Source organism: Oratosquilla oratoria, chromosome 37 (genome assembly GCF_046742065.1).
Source record: "Oratosquilla oratoria isolate Oo_2021 chromosome 37, ASM4674206v1, whole genome shotgun sequence".
Classification (NCBI taxonomy): Eukaryota; Metazoa; Arthropoda; class Malacostraca; order Stomatopoda; family Squillidae; genus Oratosquilla; species Oratosquilla oratoria.
The window spans coordinates 7,380,277-7,392,653 of NC_134813.1; the positions used below are offsets into that span (position 1 = coordinate 7,380,277).

Here is a 12,377-nt window from a genome sequence, read left to right on the forward strand (position 1 = left end):
CGAAGAAGCACAAACACACACTCTCCAACAAGTTCGAATTTCTCAACACATGAAATATAATTTAACATATGACAGCAGCTCGAGATTGTCCACAAGGATAGAAGCGCTGGCAAGGAAACATAACAACAGTCAAGTTAAGACAAATGTATTCGGTCGTTCTTAAGATAGTCATTAATTAGCTAACATCACATTATTTTTCAAAGGATAAAAATTATAAACAAATAGATAAGTAATAGCAAACTAGAATAATAAAGAATACATAAATGAATAAAGATAAAAAAATAAATAGATAATAGAAAATAGTATATAGATAAGAAATAGATAATTAGATAAATAAATTTAAATATTTATTATGTATTTTGTCATAGATATTTAGTAATGCAATTACTAATTACGAAGCTCGCTGGCCGAGGTGGTTACGGCGTCGTTACTTGCGGCGAAAGTCGAGGGGATGGCGGTTTGAGTCCTGCCACCGGCAAAGTTGAACCAAGGTCATGGTTTATTAAGCTCCAAGTTACAAAATCCTGCAAGGGAAACTGCCCTTGTCTCCTCAAAAGGGAGAGTTAGTGACATTAAACCATATATTATCATTACTGTGACTTTTTAGGGGTGCATTATAGCGCATACGCCTACGATGTGCACATATATTGTTATAGTACTATTTGCTATTTATGATAATTTGTCTGAGGGAAGCAAATTTTGATGGAAATTTGTTAGCGTTGACGGTTTTGTATTTATTATGAGAACACCATTATAGTCGAGTTTTTATCTATTTATTATTCAACAACTTATTGTATTATTTAATTTTTCGTTCATTTATTTTGGCTTATCTATTTTCTTATTTACATATTATTTATTTTTGTTTATCATTTTGATTGTTTATAAATTTATTAAAATTTGTTTATTATTTTATTTCTTTATTCTTTATTTTTTACTTTTGTTTGTTATCAATCTATCAATATTCTGGTCACACTATTCTGTTGTGTATGTTAATGCATATTAACCTCTCGCTATACCTGCCATCTAGAAAGGATGGCAAGTACAAGTGTCTGTATTTTACACGATTCGAGAAAATTAACATTTTATTTCAGGATCTTGATATGTCTGTTGTATTTCTTCTTACATCTGCATCTTTGCTTCATTTCGCATATGAATAAAAAAGTTCTCCAGTTTATAGTCTTATGTAAGATTTAGCTTGTTTGTTTATGAAGGTCTGTAGTACGATATTTTTTATACGGCTTTGGCACTAGATACCAAGACTGCTTTCTAGAAAGTGCCGGAGAACGTTTAGAACTTACGTCCCTATGTAATGAGAACCTAAGGGCGAATTTGGTATGCGCACCCCTCTTTGTTTTGTCAATTCTGTAGATATGACTTAATTTCTTACAGAATTTGCTGTTTTCTCGTGTGCACAACTCAGTGTCCCAGTTGTTGAATATCGTATTTGATTTTATGTTTATCAACTCATCAGTTTCACGACATCAACAAGCAGACGATACACTACGCAACACTAGCGACATCTGTTGACCGAACTACGAAGTTTATGCGTTCGTTTGCGTGCTCACGAGTACAGATCGTTCAGCGAGCTTTCCTGGCTTATTGTTGGATGTTCTTGTCAACATAAAGAGGTGAGTGCGGTTCTGTGTGATCAAAGCTAAGGACGGAGTGGGTTAGAAGGGACCAAGATAAGTTGAAATCTTGGGTTCATTCGACAGAGTTTGGAACCTTAGAACTGGGATACGAGGGCTACTGTTATGAAAGTATCTTCCTCGAGTTTATTATGTATATTTATTTACGTTTAGATGAAGGAAATTTGGAACTTCGAAAATGAGTTAAAAAGTCAAGGTATGTGGTGTTTTGATGCAATCTGATTTTAAGATGTTGTAAAAGGATGTAACTGGTGTACATTACTTTTGTACAACAGTACTATTGTACAGTACGTTGTAGTACAATTTTTAATTTGAAAAATATTTCCAGGGGTATACTAGTATGTTGATTTTTTTTTTTTAATTGTGCCTTTTGTTCATTTTTCTGCTGTTTTATAAAAATATATTCAATTCATAAAAATGGAAAATAGTTGTGATGTGCTACATGGAGTACATAGTTACTGAGTGGCACGCAATTGAATTGGGTTTTTAGATCTTGAAACTGTGGAGTTTATAGATTATCCTTTATTGATGAATAACAGCTGGTGGTTTTTGGGGAATTAAAAGGAAGTATATGGCATAGAGTACGCTAAATAATGTAGTTAGATAGGTAGTAAAGATCAAAATTGCAAACACGGTGATGTAGACCTAAGCAACTACCACCTTGCCCTCACCACCATCACCACCACCTCCCCACCACCATCACCAGCAGCACTCCAACACTATTACACCATCACCACCATCCCCCAACTCCGTCCCACCACCACCCTACTACCACACTCCCAACACTCCCACCATCCCCACTCCCAGGCACCACTCACAACCCCTACTCCCAACCCGTAACAACCCGTCATCCAAAACCCCCTTCATCCCAAACTCCTCATATCTCTCCCTTTCCGCTTCTCCCCCTTTGCCCTCTCCCACTCTCTATCCTCTCCCCCTTTCCCCTCTTTCACCCCTCTACTTTATTTCCCTCCTTTCTTTCCCCTCTCTTTCCCACCCTTTCCCCTCTTTCTCTCTACTTCTCTTTCTATCCCTTTGCCCCTCTCCCATTTTCTCCCCGCCCCTCTTCCCCCTCCCTCCCTCTCTCCCTTTCTCCCCCTTCCCCACTTCCCTGGCCCCCTGACTCCCCCTTACATTCCTACTCACTCCCCACACACTCCCCCCTAACTTCCCCGTCAATCAACTCTTCATTCCTCTCTTTATTCCCCTCGACACTCCCCACCTCACTCGTTCCTCACTCCTCACACCCTACTTGTCCTCCTCTTTCTCTCTACTCTCTCTACTCTCTCTTCTCTCTTTTCTCTCTTCTCTCTCTTCTCTCTCTTCTCTCTCTTTTCTCTCCTCTCTCTCCTCTCTCTCCTCTCTCTCTTCTCTCCCTCCTCTCCCTCCTCTCCCTCCTCTCCCACTTCTCCCTCTTTTCCCTCCTCTCCCTCCCCTCCCTCCCCTCCCTCCCCTCCCTCCACTCCCTCCCCTCCCTCCCCTCCCCTCCCCTCCCTCCTCTCCCTCCCCTCCCTCCTCTCCCTCCCCTCCCTCCTCTCCCTCCCCTCCCTCCTCTCCCTCCTCTCCCTCCTCTCCCTCCTCTCCCTCCTCTCCCTCCTCTCCCTCCTCTCCCTCCTCTCCCACTCTCTCCTCTCCCCCCTGTCCCTCTTCTCCCTCTTCTCTTTCCTCTCCCTTCTCTCCCTCCTCTCCCTCCTCCCCCTCCCTCCCCTCCTCCTCTACCTCCTCTACCTCCTCTACCTCCTCTCCCTCCTCTCCCTCCTCTCCCTCCTCTCCCTCCTCTCCCTCCTCTCCCTCCTCTCCCTCCTTCCCTCCCCCTCCTCTCCCTCCTCTCCCACTCCCTCCTCTCCCTCCTCTCCCTCCTCTCCCTCTTCTCTTTCCTCTCCCTTCTCTCCCTCTCCCTCCTCTCCCTCCTCTCCCTCTTCTCTTTCCTCTCCCTTCTCTCCCTCCTCTCCCTCCTCCCCCTCCTCTCCCTCCTCTCCCTCCTCTCCCTCCTCTCCCTCCTCTCTTTCCTCTCCCTCCTCTCCCACTCTCCCTCCTTTCCCTCCTTCCCCTCCTCCCCCTCCTCCCCCTCCTCTCCCTCCTCTCCCTCCTCTCCCTCCTCTCCCTACCTCTCCTCCCTCTCCCTCCTCTTCATCCTCTCCCTCCTCTCCCTCCTCTTCCTCCTCTCCCTCCTCTCCTTCCTCACCCTCCTCTTCACCCTCTCCCTCCTCTCCCTCCTCTCCCTCCTCTCCCTCCTCTCCCTCCTCTTCCTCCTCCCCCTTGGCCTGTTAAATATTTTCCTCTGGTTATTCTTGCGCCGGAGCGCCGCAGATTCTGAAAAGTAAACACTGTTAGAGTCCAACACACCTGAACGATCAGAGGTTTTAGCAAAATTGTCTCTTTAACTTTTCTTTAAATATTCGGTTTATGTATGTATGCATACGCGCAAACACATGCACGAACGCACGCACGCAAACGCGCGCAGACACACACACACACACACACACACACACACACACACACACACACACACACACACACACACACACACACACACACACACACACACACGCTTATATATATATATATATATATATATATATATATATATATATATATACATATATATATATATATATATATACACATATACAGGCGTACATACTGTATATACATGCGTACATATATATATGAATACATGCATACATACATACATACATACATGTATGCATGTATTATGTACGTATGTATATACGTATGTATGTATAAGTATAATGTTTTCTTATTTTTTCATACATCATTCCTACCAGGATCTTAGAGACTCTGAATGTGCTTCATTGTGGTAGAACGTAAAGCTGGCGAGAGAAATTTATTTTAGTCTAGTTTATTATTAGTTTGTTTTGTTTTGGTGGTAATGTGACGTCAAAGTTGACGTGAATTTTTTCGAAACAGTGGTGAAAGGTCACGATATAAGCTCATCCTCTTCCCCTTTCCTCCTCTTCTCCTTTCCCCTCTTCCCCTTTCTCCCTCTTCCCCTTTCCCCTCTTCCCCTTTCCCCCTCTTCCCCTTTCCCCCTCTTCCCCTTTCCCCTCTTCCCCTTTCCCCTCTTCCCCTTTCCCCTCTTCCCCTTTCTCCCTTTCCCCTCTTCCCCTTTCTCCCTTTCCCCCTCTTCCCCTTTCCCCCTTTCCCCCTCTTCCCCTTTCCCCCTTTCCCCCTCTTCCCCTTTCCCCCTCTTCCCCTTCCCCCTTCTTCCCCTTTCCCCCTCTTCCCCTTCCCCCTCTTCCCCTTTCCCCCTCTTTAACTTTTCCCCTCTCCCCCTTTTCCCCTCTTCCCCTTTCCCTTCTTCCCCTTTCCCCCTCTTCCCCTTTCCCCCTCTTCCTCTTCCCCCCCCTTCCCCTTTCCCCCTCTTCCCCTTTTCCCCTCTTCCCCTTTCCCCCTCTTCCCCTTTCCCCCTCTTCCCTTTCCCCCTTTTCCCCTCTTCCCCTTTCCCCCTTTTCCCTTCTTCCCCTTTTCCCCCTTTCCCCCTCTTCACCCTTTCCCCCTCTTCACCCTTTCCCCCTCTTCACCCTTTCCCCCTCTTCACCCTTTCCCCCTCATTCCCCTTTCTCCCTTACACCCTCTTCCCCTTTCCCCCCTCTTCCCCTTTTCCCCTTCTCCTCTCTTTCCCCTCTTCCCATTCTTTCCTTCCCTCCCTCTTTCATTTCCCCCTCTTCCCTTTCCCCCCTCTTCCCCCTTTCCCCCTCTCCCCTTTCCCTTTCCCCCTCTTTTCCCCTTCCCCCCTCTCTTCCCCTTTCCCCCTCTTCCCTTTTCCCCCTCTTCCCACTTCCCCCTCTTCCCCTTTCCCCCCTTTCCCCTCTTCCTCTTTCCTCTCTTCCCCTCTCCCCCTCTTCCCCTCTCCCCCTCTCCCCCTCTTCCCCTTTCCCCCTCTTCCCCTTTCCCCCTCTTTCCCTTTCCCCCTCTTTCCCTTTCCCCTCTTTCCCTTTCCCCTCTTTCCCTTTCCCCTCTTTACCTTTCCCCTCTTTCCCTTTCCCCTCTTTCCCTTTCCCCCTCTTTCCCTTTCCCCCTCTTTCCCTTTCCCCCTCTTTCCCTTTCCCCCTCTTTCCCTTTCCCCCTCTTTCCCTTTCCCCCTCTTTCCCTTTCCCCCTCTTTCCCTTTCCCCCTCTTTCCCTTTCCCCCTCTTTCCCTTTCCCCCTCTTTCCCTTTCCCCCTCTTTCCCTTTCCCCCTCTTTCCCTTTCCCCCTCTTTCCCTTTCCCCCTCTTTCCCTTTCCCCCTCTTTCCCTTTCCCCCCTATTTCCTTTCCCCCTCTTTCCCTTTCCCCCCCTTTCCCTTTCCCCCTCTTTCCCTTTCCCCCCTCTTCCCCTTTCCCCCTCTTTCCCTGTCCCCCTCTTTCCCTTTCCCCCTCTTTCCCTTCCCCCTCTTTCCCTTCCCCCTCTTTCCCTTTCCCCCTCTTTCCCTTCCCCCTATTTCCTTTCCCCCTCTTTCCCTTTCCCCTCTTTCCCTTTCCCCCTCTTTCCCTTTCCCCCTCCTTTCCACTTTCCCCTCTTTCCCTTTCCCCCCTCTATCCCTTTCCCCCCCTTTTCCCTTTCCCCCTTTCCCTTTCACCCTCTTTCCCTTTCCCCCCTCTTTCCCTTTCCCCCTCTTTCCCTCCCCCCTCTTTCCCCCCATTTCCCCCCTCTTTCCCTTTTCCCCCTCTTTCCCTTTCCCCCTCTTTCCCTTCCTCCTTCCCCTTCCCCCCCTCTTTCCCATTCCCCCCCTTTCCTTTTCCCCCTCTTTCCTTTTCCCCCTCTTTCCTTTTCCCCCTCTTTCCTTTTCCCCCTCTTTCCTTTTCCCCCTCTTTCCTTTTCCCCCTCTTTCCTTTTCCCCCTCTTTCCTTTTCCCCCTCTTTCCTTTTCCCCCTCTTTCCTTTTCCCCCTCTTTCCCTTTCCCCCTCTTTCCCTTTCCCCTCTTTTTCCCTTTCCCCCCCTCCCCCTTTCCCTCTTCCCTTCCCCCTCTTTCCCTTTCCCCCTCTTTCCCTTTCCCCCTCTTTCCCTTTCCCCCTCTTTCCCTTTCCCCCTCAGCCCCTTTCCCCCTCTCCCTCTTTCCCCCTCTCCCCTTTCCCCCTTTCTTTTTCGAGAGTAAATAGGATAGAAGAGCTGGTTAACGACAGTCTACGACAACATTAACTAAAATACCATTCAGGAATGTTTACTGTGTCCTAGTTATTTACTTTAATATTATTTTTTATTAATTGTAATTTACTTTAATTACTTTACATACATATACAAAAAGCTTTTTCCCCCTTACAAGGGTGGTAGCCAAAAAACAAAGGGATAGAAACCACTGCCACCCATTCCATCCCCTACATACTCCACTACCCTCTACCCTCTTCCCTCCCTCGTATCTTGGCACCTCCTGGATGATGGGTCATCCCTGCATCTTGTTCACTGCCCTCCCTGGGTCAGAATCAGTGTTGCAAGACATAACACATCCAAAGCAGGGCCGCTTCATTAAATCGGCGACCTCCTCTCCGTCCCCTCGTGCAGAAAAGATGATGACGGGGAGAAATCCCTTCGGGCTGCGTCAATCTATTTCTCATACATACTCCCTCATCACCCATCCCCCACCCACTCCCCCTCATTCATCAAAGCATCATCCATACACAACCATTTTCCATTCACCCCTATCTTTTATCCTCTCACGTCCTTCCTCAACATACACTTCCCTCTTTCCCAATGTCTCTTTTACCCCATCGATCCATCTCATCCTAGGTCGTCCCCTCATATTCACTCCTTCCACCTCTGCCTTCCACACTTCTTTGACTAGCCTTTTTTTACTCATTCTTTCCATGTGTCAAAACCATCCCGATAAGCTTTCATCAACCGTATCTCCTAACTCCCTTTCCAACCCTGTCCTCCTCCTCACCTCCTCATTTCTCACTCTATCCAGCCTAGTAAGCCCTATCATACTTCTCAGGCACCTCATCTTAAACACATTCAAACTCCTCCTCTCTTCCTCCCTTATGTTTCATGTTTCTACTTCGTACAGTGCTGTCGGCACAATTAATTATTTTAATTTTAATAAATGCATTAATCAGTTAATAACCCGTTAATCCACAAAGGAGGTTAACTGCTGTTTTCTGTAACTTTCCTAACTTAAAATGATTAAATCCTGCATTATGGTTGGACATTACTTCCCCTCTCTTCCTGCTCTCTTCCTCTCGTAACTCTTCTCCCCCCCTCGTCTTCCCTTCTCCCTCTTCCTCCCTCTCTTCTCCCCTCTTTCTACTCTATCTCTCCCTCTCTCTCCCTCTACTTCTCTCTACCAGTCTCCCTTCTCTCTTCCCTTTCCACCTTGTACCCTTTTTTTACTTCTCTTCCTCCTCTCACCTCTCCCCCTCCCTCCCTCCCTGTCTCCCCCTCCCTCCCTCCCTGTCTCCCCCTCCCTCCCTCCCTGTCTCCCCCTCCCTCCCTCCCTTTCTCCCCGTCTCCCCCCTTCCTTTCTCCCTCCGTCTCATTTTTTCTCTTCACCCTCCTTTCCCACTTTCCCCACTTCCCCCCCCTCTCCCTCCTCTCCTCTTCCTCTTTTCTCCCTACTCCCCCTTTCCCTCTCTTCCTCCTTCCTCTCTACATCCTCTTCTTCTCCCTCTCCTTCCCCCTCTTCTTCTCCCTCCTCCCCTCCTTCTCCCTCCTCCTCCCCTCCTCCCCCTCCTTCTCCTCCTCCTTCTCCCTCCTCCTCCCCTCCTTCTCCCTCCTCCTCCCCTCCTTCTCCCTCCTCCTCCCCTCCTTCTCCTCCTCTTCTTCTCCCTCCTCCTCCACTCTTCCCCCTCTTTTCCTTCCTCCTTCTCCTCCTCTTCTCCCTCTCATCCTCTTCCTTCTCCTCCTCCTCCCCTCCTCCTCTTCTCCCTTTTCCCTTCATCCTTCTCCTTCCCTCCTCTTCCACCTCCTCCCCTCCTCTTCCTCCTCCTCTTCCTCCTCCTCTTCCTCCTCCTCTTCCTTCTCCTCTTCCTTCTCCTCTTCCTCCTCCTCTTCCTCCTCTTCCTCCTCCTCTTCCTCCTCTTCCTCCTCTTCTCCTCCTCTTCCTCCTCTTCCTCCTCTTCCTCCTCCTCTTCCTCCTCCTCCCCTCCCTTCCTCCTCCTCCTCCTCCTCCTCTTCCTCGTCCTCCCCCTCCCTTCCTCCTCCCCCTCCCTTTCTCCTCCTGCCCTTCCTTCCTCCTCCTCCTCCTCCTCCTCCTGCCCTTCCTTCCTCCTCCTCCTCCTTTTCTTCCTCTTCCTCCTCCTTTTCTTCCTCTTCCTCCTCCTCTCCTCTTCCTGCTGCTCCTCCTCTTCCCACTCCCCCTCCCCTTCACCTCCTCCTCCTCTTCCCTTCCCCCATTCTCCCTGCCCAACCCCCTTCTCCCTCTCTTCCTCTCTCTTCCTATTTCCTCCTCTTTCCACTTTCCTTGTTGCTCCAACTTTTATCTCCCCTCGACCTCTCTCGACTTCTTTATATTATCATTCTCTCCTTTGTTTCTTTATCTCAAATCTTTGTCATATTACTTCCCTCAAGGTTTGTTCAACTTTGCATGTCGTCACCTTTTTCTGTGTACATAAGCGGTTTTTTGCGAAGTAAATATCTTCATAATATTTCTAACTGTTTACTTATGTAACTCATTCCACCTTAGCTTTTCACTTTCCCTCCCTTCTCGTCTTTTTATTTTATAAAGATTGTTTTTAATGTGCATTGTATTCTTCCACTCGGTGAAGACGTTAATATATTTATCGGAGTGTGTGTGCATGTGCATGTGCGTGTGTATGTGTGTGTGGGGGGGTGCGGATGTGTGTGGGTCCGTGTGCTTGTGCGTGTGTGTCTGTGTGTGTGACGAATGAACTCGTCTGGCGTTAGATAGAATGAAAAAAATAAATTGACCATATTTGGTACATTGTCCTAGGAAGATTAAGATCCGAAAAATCAAGCCCCTTGTGTCCCCTTTTTTGCTGAACGGCTGCGAGACATGGACATGTCAGATTTGAGGAGTCGTCTCCACTTCTTTGGTATCAAATGCCTTCAGAGAACCGTTAGTTCTCGCTGGGATGTCTATGTATCAAACAAGATACTGTCTCGTGAGACTCGGTTTAGACCAGGTACCAGTGCAAATCGTGAACGTAAACTCAGGCTATATGGGCGTGTGGCAAGCTTCCCTTGTGTTGGTTCCCACTCACAGGGTTCTTGACTCCATAAGAGACAACCCTTGGTGAAGGAGACGAATGACCCGCGTTAACTCGTGGTTAGGTCAAGTTGACCGATCCTGTCGAGAGCTGTTAGGGATGGGAGGTGTGATTGCATGGAAGCTTGGTCGGAGAAACCGTGGGGACTAGTGTCGGCGCGTAAGTGAAGCAACGTGGCCCCTGGCGTACGCTCCCAGCTGATGCTGGTGTTTATATGTTGATTCTTTCATTGCCGTGTTTTCCACAGCTGAATGCAATCGTATGGCGGCAGGTAGCGTAAATGTTAACCTTGAAAAAACAATGAAACTATTAGATGAATTACAAGTAAGAGCGTTTAGATCGATGTACGGTATGTTTTTCCTGGATAGTTAAGTCTTTATGATGTGCATTAGTGGCGCAATCGGCCAATCGGAAGCGTGCGGTTCTCACATCCTCCTATTTACAAATTCGAGTCCCGCACTCTTCTACGATTCCCGGCCGTGACTGTTACCTTCCCCAACGGTCCCCCAAAGCGTATATGGCAAAGACTACGGCTTCAGCCGCAGCTACTCAGCACCTCATGGCGTAGGCATCTAGCTACCACCCAGGTCCTTATATATGTTTTCCACACAGAACAATTGGAACTCCATGGAGTCTTCACAAGTGGCAGATACTGGTATTCGGATCATCTGTATCCCGCCCAATCATCATGAAGACCTCAAGCACCATTCCCCGGATGATCCTGATCAGTCTGGAGGAGTCTTCGGAGGAGACCCTACTTCGTCCACCTGTAGTCGTAGTATCAGCCTTGACCACTTCGAGTTGTTGTCTGTCCTAGGCAAAGGAAGATACGGGAAGGTCATCCTTGGGAGGCACAAATCCACCAGAGGGTTGTTTGCTCTCAAGTCGATCAGGAAAGCTGATCTTTTTGGTGACCAGGACAGGGTCGCGAGTATGATGACCGAGAGGGAAGTCTTCGATCTGGCGAGTGTGGAAAAATTCGCTTTCCTCGTCAGCCTGTTCGGTTGTTTCCAGACACAAGTAAGTTGAGTTTGTCGATCTATGAATGAATACAAGGCAGAGAAAATAGTGTTATCAGTCTGCTCTTATAGAGAACTTCTAGAAATGTGGTAAAATATAGTGCACAGTATTTTATTGGTCACAACCGCAAAAGCATCCTAAAAGTCATTGAACATTATTGACTAAACTTTTCATCGTAAGGGTTAACCAGATGAATGGAAGAATTTGAGGATATACTGATTGAGAATATGCTGGTGGGAATATACCGATTGAGGATATACTATCTTATAATTTGCTAGTTGATGATATGCTGGTTGAGAATGTGCTAGTTGGGGATGTGCTAGATAAGGATGTGCTCATTGGGGATGTAGTAGTTGAGGATGTGCTATTCGTGGATGTGTTAGTTGTGGATGTACTAGTTGAGGACTTGCTAGTTAAAGATGTGGTCGTTGGAGACATGACAATGAGGACAAGCTAGTCGAGGACAGGCTAGTTTAAAATGTGCTAGCTGAGTACAAACTAGTCAAATTTATCTCAAGTCCACCTACTTGCTTCCAGAGTCACGTGTTCTTTGTAATGGAGTATTCGTCAGGCGGGAACCTGTCGAACTACATCAAGGAACACCTACTCGAACCACAGGTAGTTTTCATTACCGCGTGCATCGTCCTTGCTCTGGACTACCTCCACAGGAACCGCATCATCTACAGAGACCTGAAACCGGAGAACGTTCTGGTAGATTCCGAAGGGTTCGTCAAGTTAGCGGACTACGGACTCTGCAAGAACAACATCCAACTTGGAGATTACACAGGAACCTTCTGTGGGTCGCCGAAGTTACTGGCTCCAGAAGTCTTGACAGACTCGAGCTACACGCACGCCGTAGATTGGTGGAGCCTAGGAGTCCTGATGTACCTCATGTTGACTGGCAAGGTGATTTCGTGTTCTTAATGAGTAATTTCCTTTGTGGGTTTGTGTTTGTACACGTGGAATGGACTTCAGGACCCTGTAGCCTACCACAGGATTCAACGATAGACGGGTTTACCTTCTCTCAAGGTGTTATCACACTGAGCTGTTTTTCCTTCGACTGTTGGAGCAAGTTTGCAATCCACAGCTTTTGGGAATGCTGGAGGAAAGCTATTTTCCCTTCACCATATCAAGATGCATTCTATGTACATTATTGAGAAAACAGTTTGCCATAGTCATTTTACGGCGGAAAATAGTCCTGGAGGTGGGTGGTCCCGCCGAATAATTGGAGGAAAAATAGCCCAATGCGACAACGCCTTCATAGAGGGATGGAACGGTGCTACTTTATAATAATGAGAATTTAATGTAATCTCGTCTCACTACGAACTCACTCTCCGTCGGTAGGACTCTACCCGCCTCCAAAAATCTCCTGATTGACGAATAGATTTACCAAAGTATGTAACGTGATAGATGGATAGATTGATGACTTCTTTAACTGAGGTGACAAAATGCTTGACAATGACAAATCAATTTTCAGGTGATATGAACTAGTTAAAAGGACTAGATAAAGATCACCGACCAATATTTCGAGGAATATGCGTTTTTA

The 12,377-nt window shown here is 47.4% G+C and overlaps 1 protein-coding gene across 2 annotated transcripts in view; it reads left to right on the top strand.

The window, feature by feature from the left end:
- Positions 1–1,648: 1,648 nt before the first annotated feature.
- Positions 1,649–12,377, top strand: part of LOC143019517 (serine/threonine-protein kinase N2-like) — a 16,139-nt gene continuing 5,410 nt past the window's right edge. For both annotated transcript variants that reach the window (XM_076175200.1, XM_076175201.1), the window contains exons 1-3: positions 1,649–1,845; positions 10,424–10,831; positions 11,369–11,737. In XM_076175200.1, the coding sequence (XP_076031315.1) occupies positions 10,439–10,831; positions 11,369–11,737 (762 nt within the window). In that variant the 5' untranslated portion in view covers positions 1,649–1,845; positions 10,424–10,438. The remainder of the gene's footprint in view (positions 1,846–10,423; positions 10,832–11,368; positions 11,738–12,377) is intronic.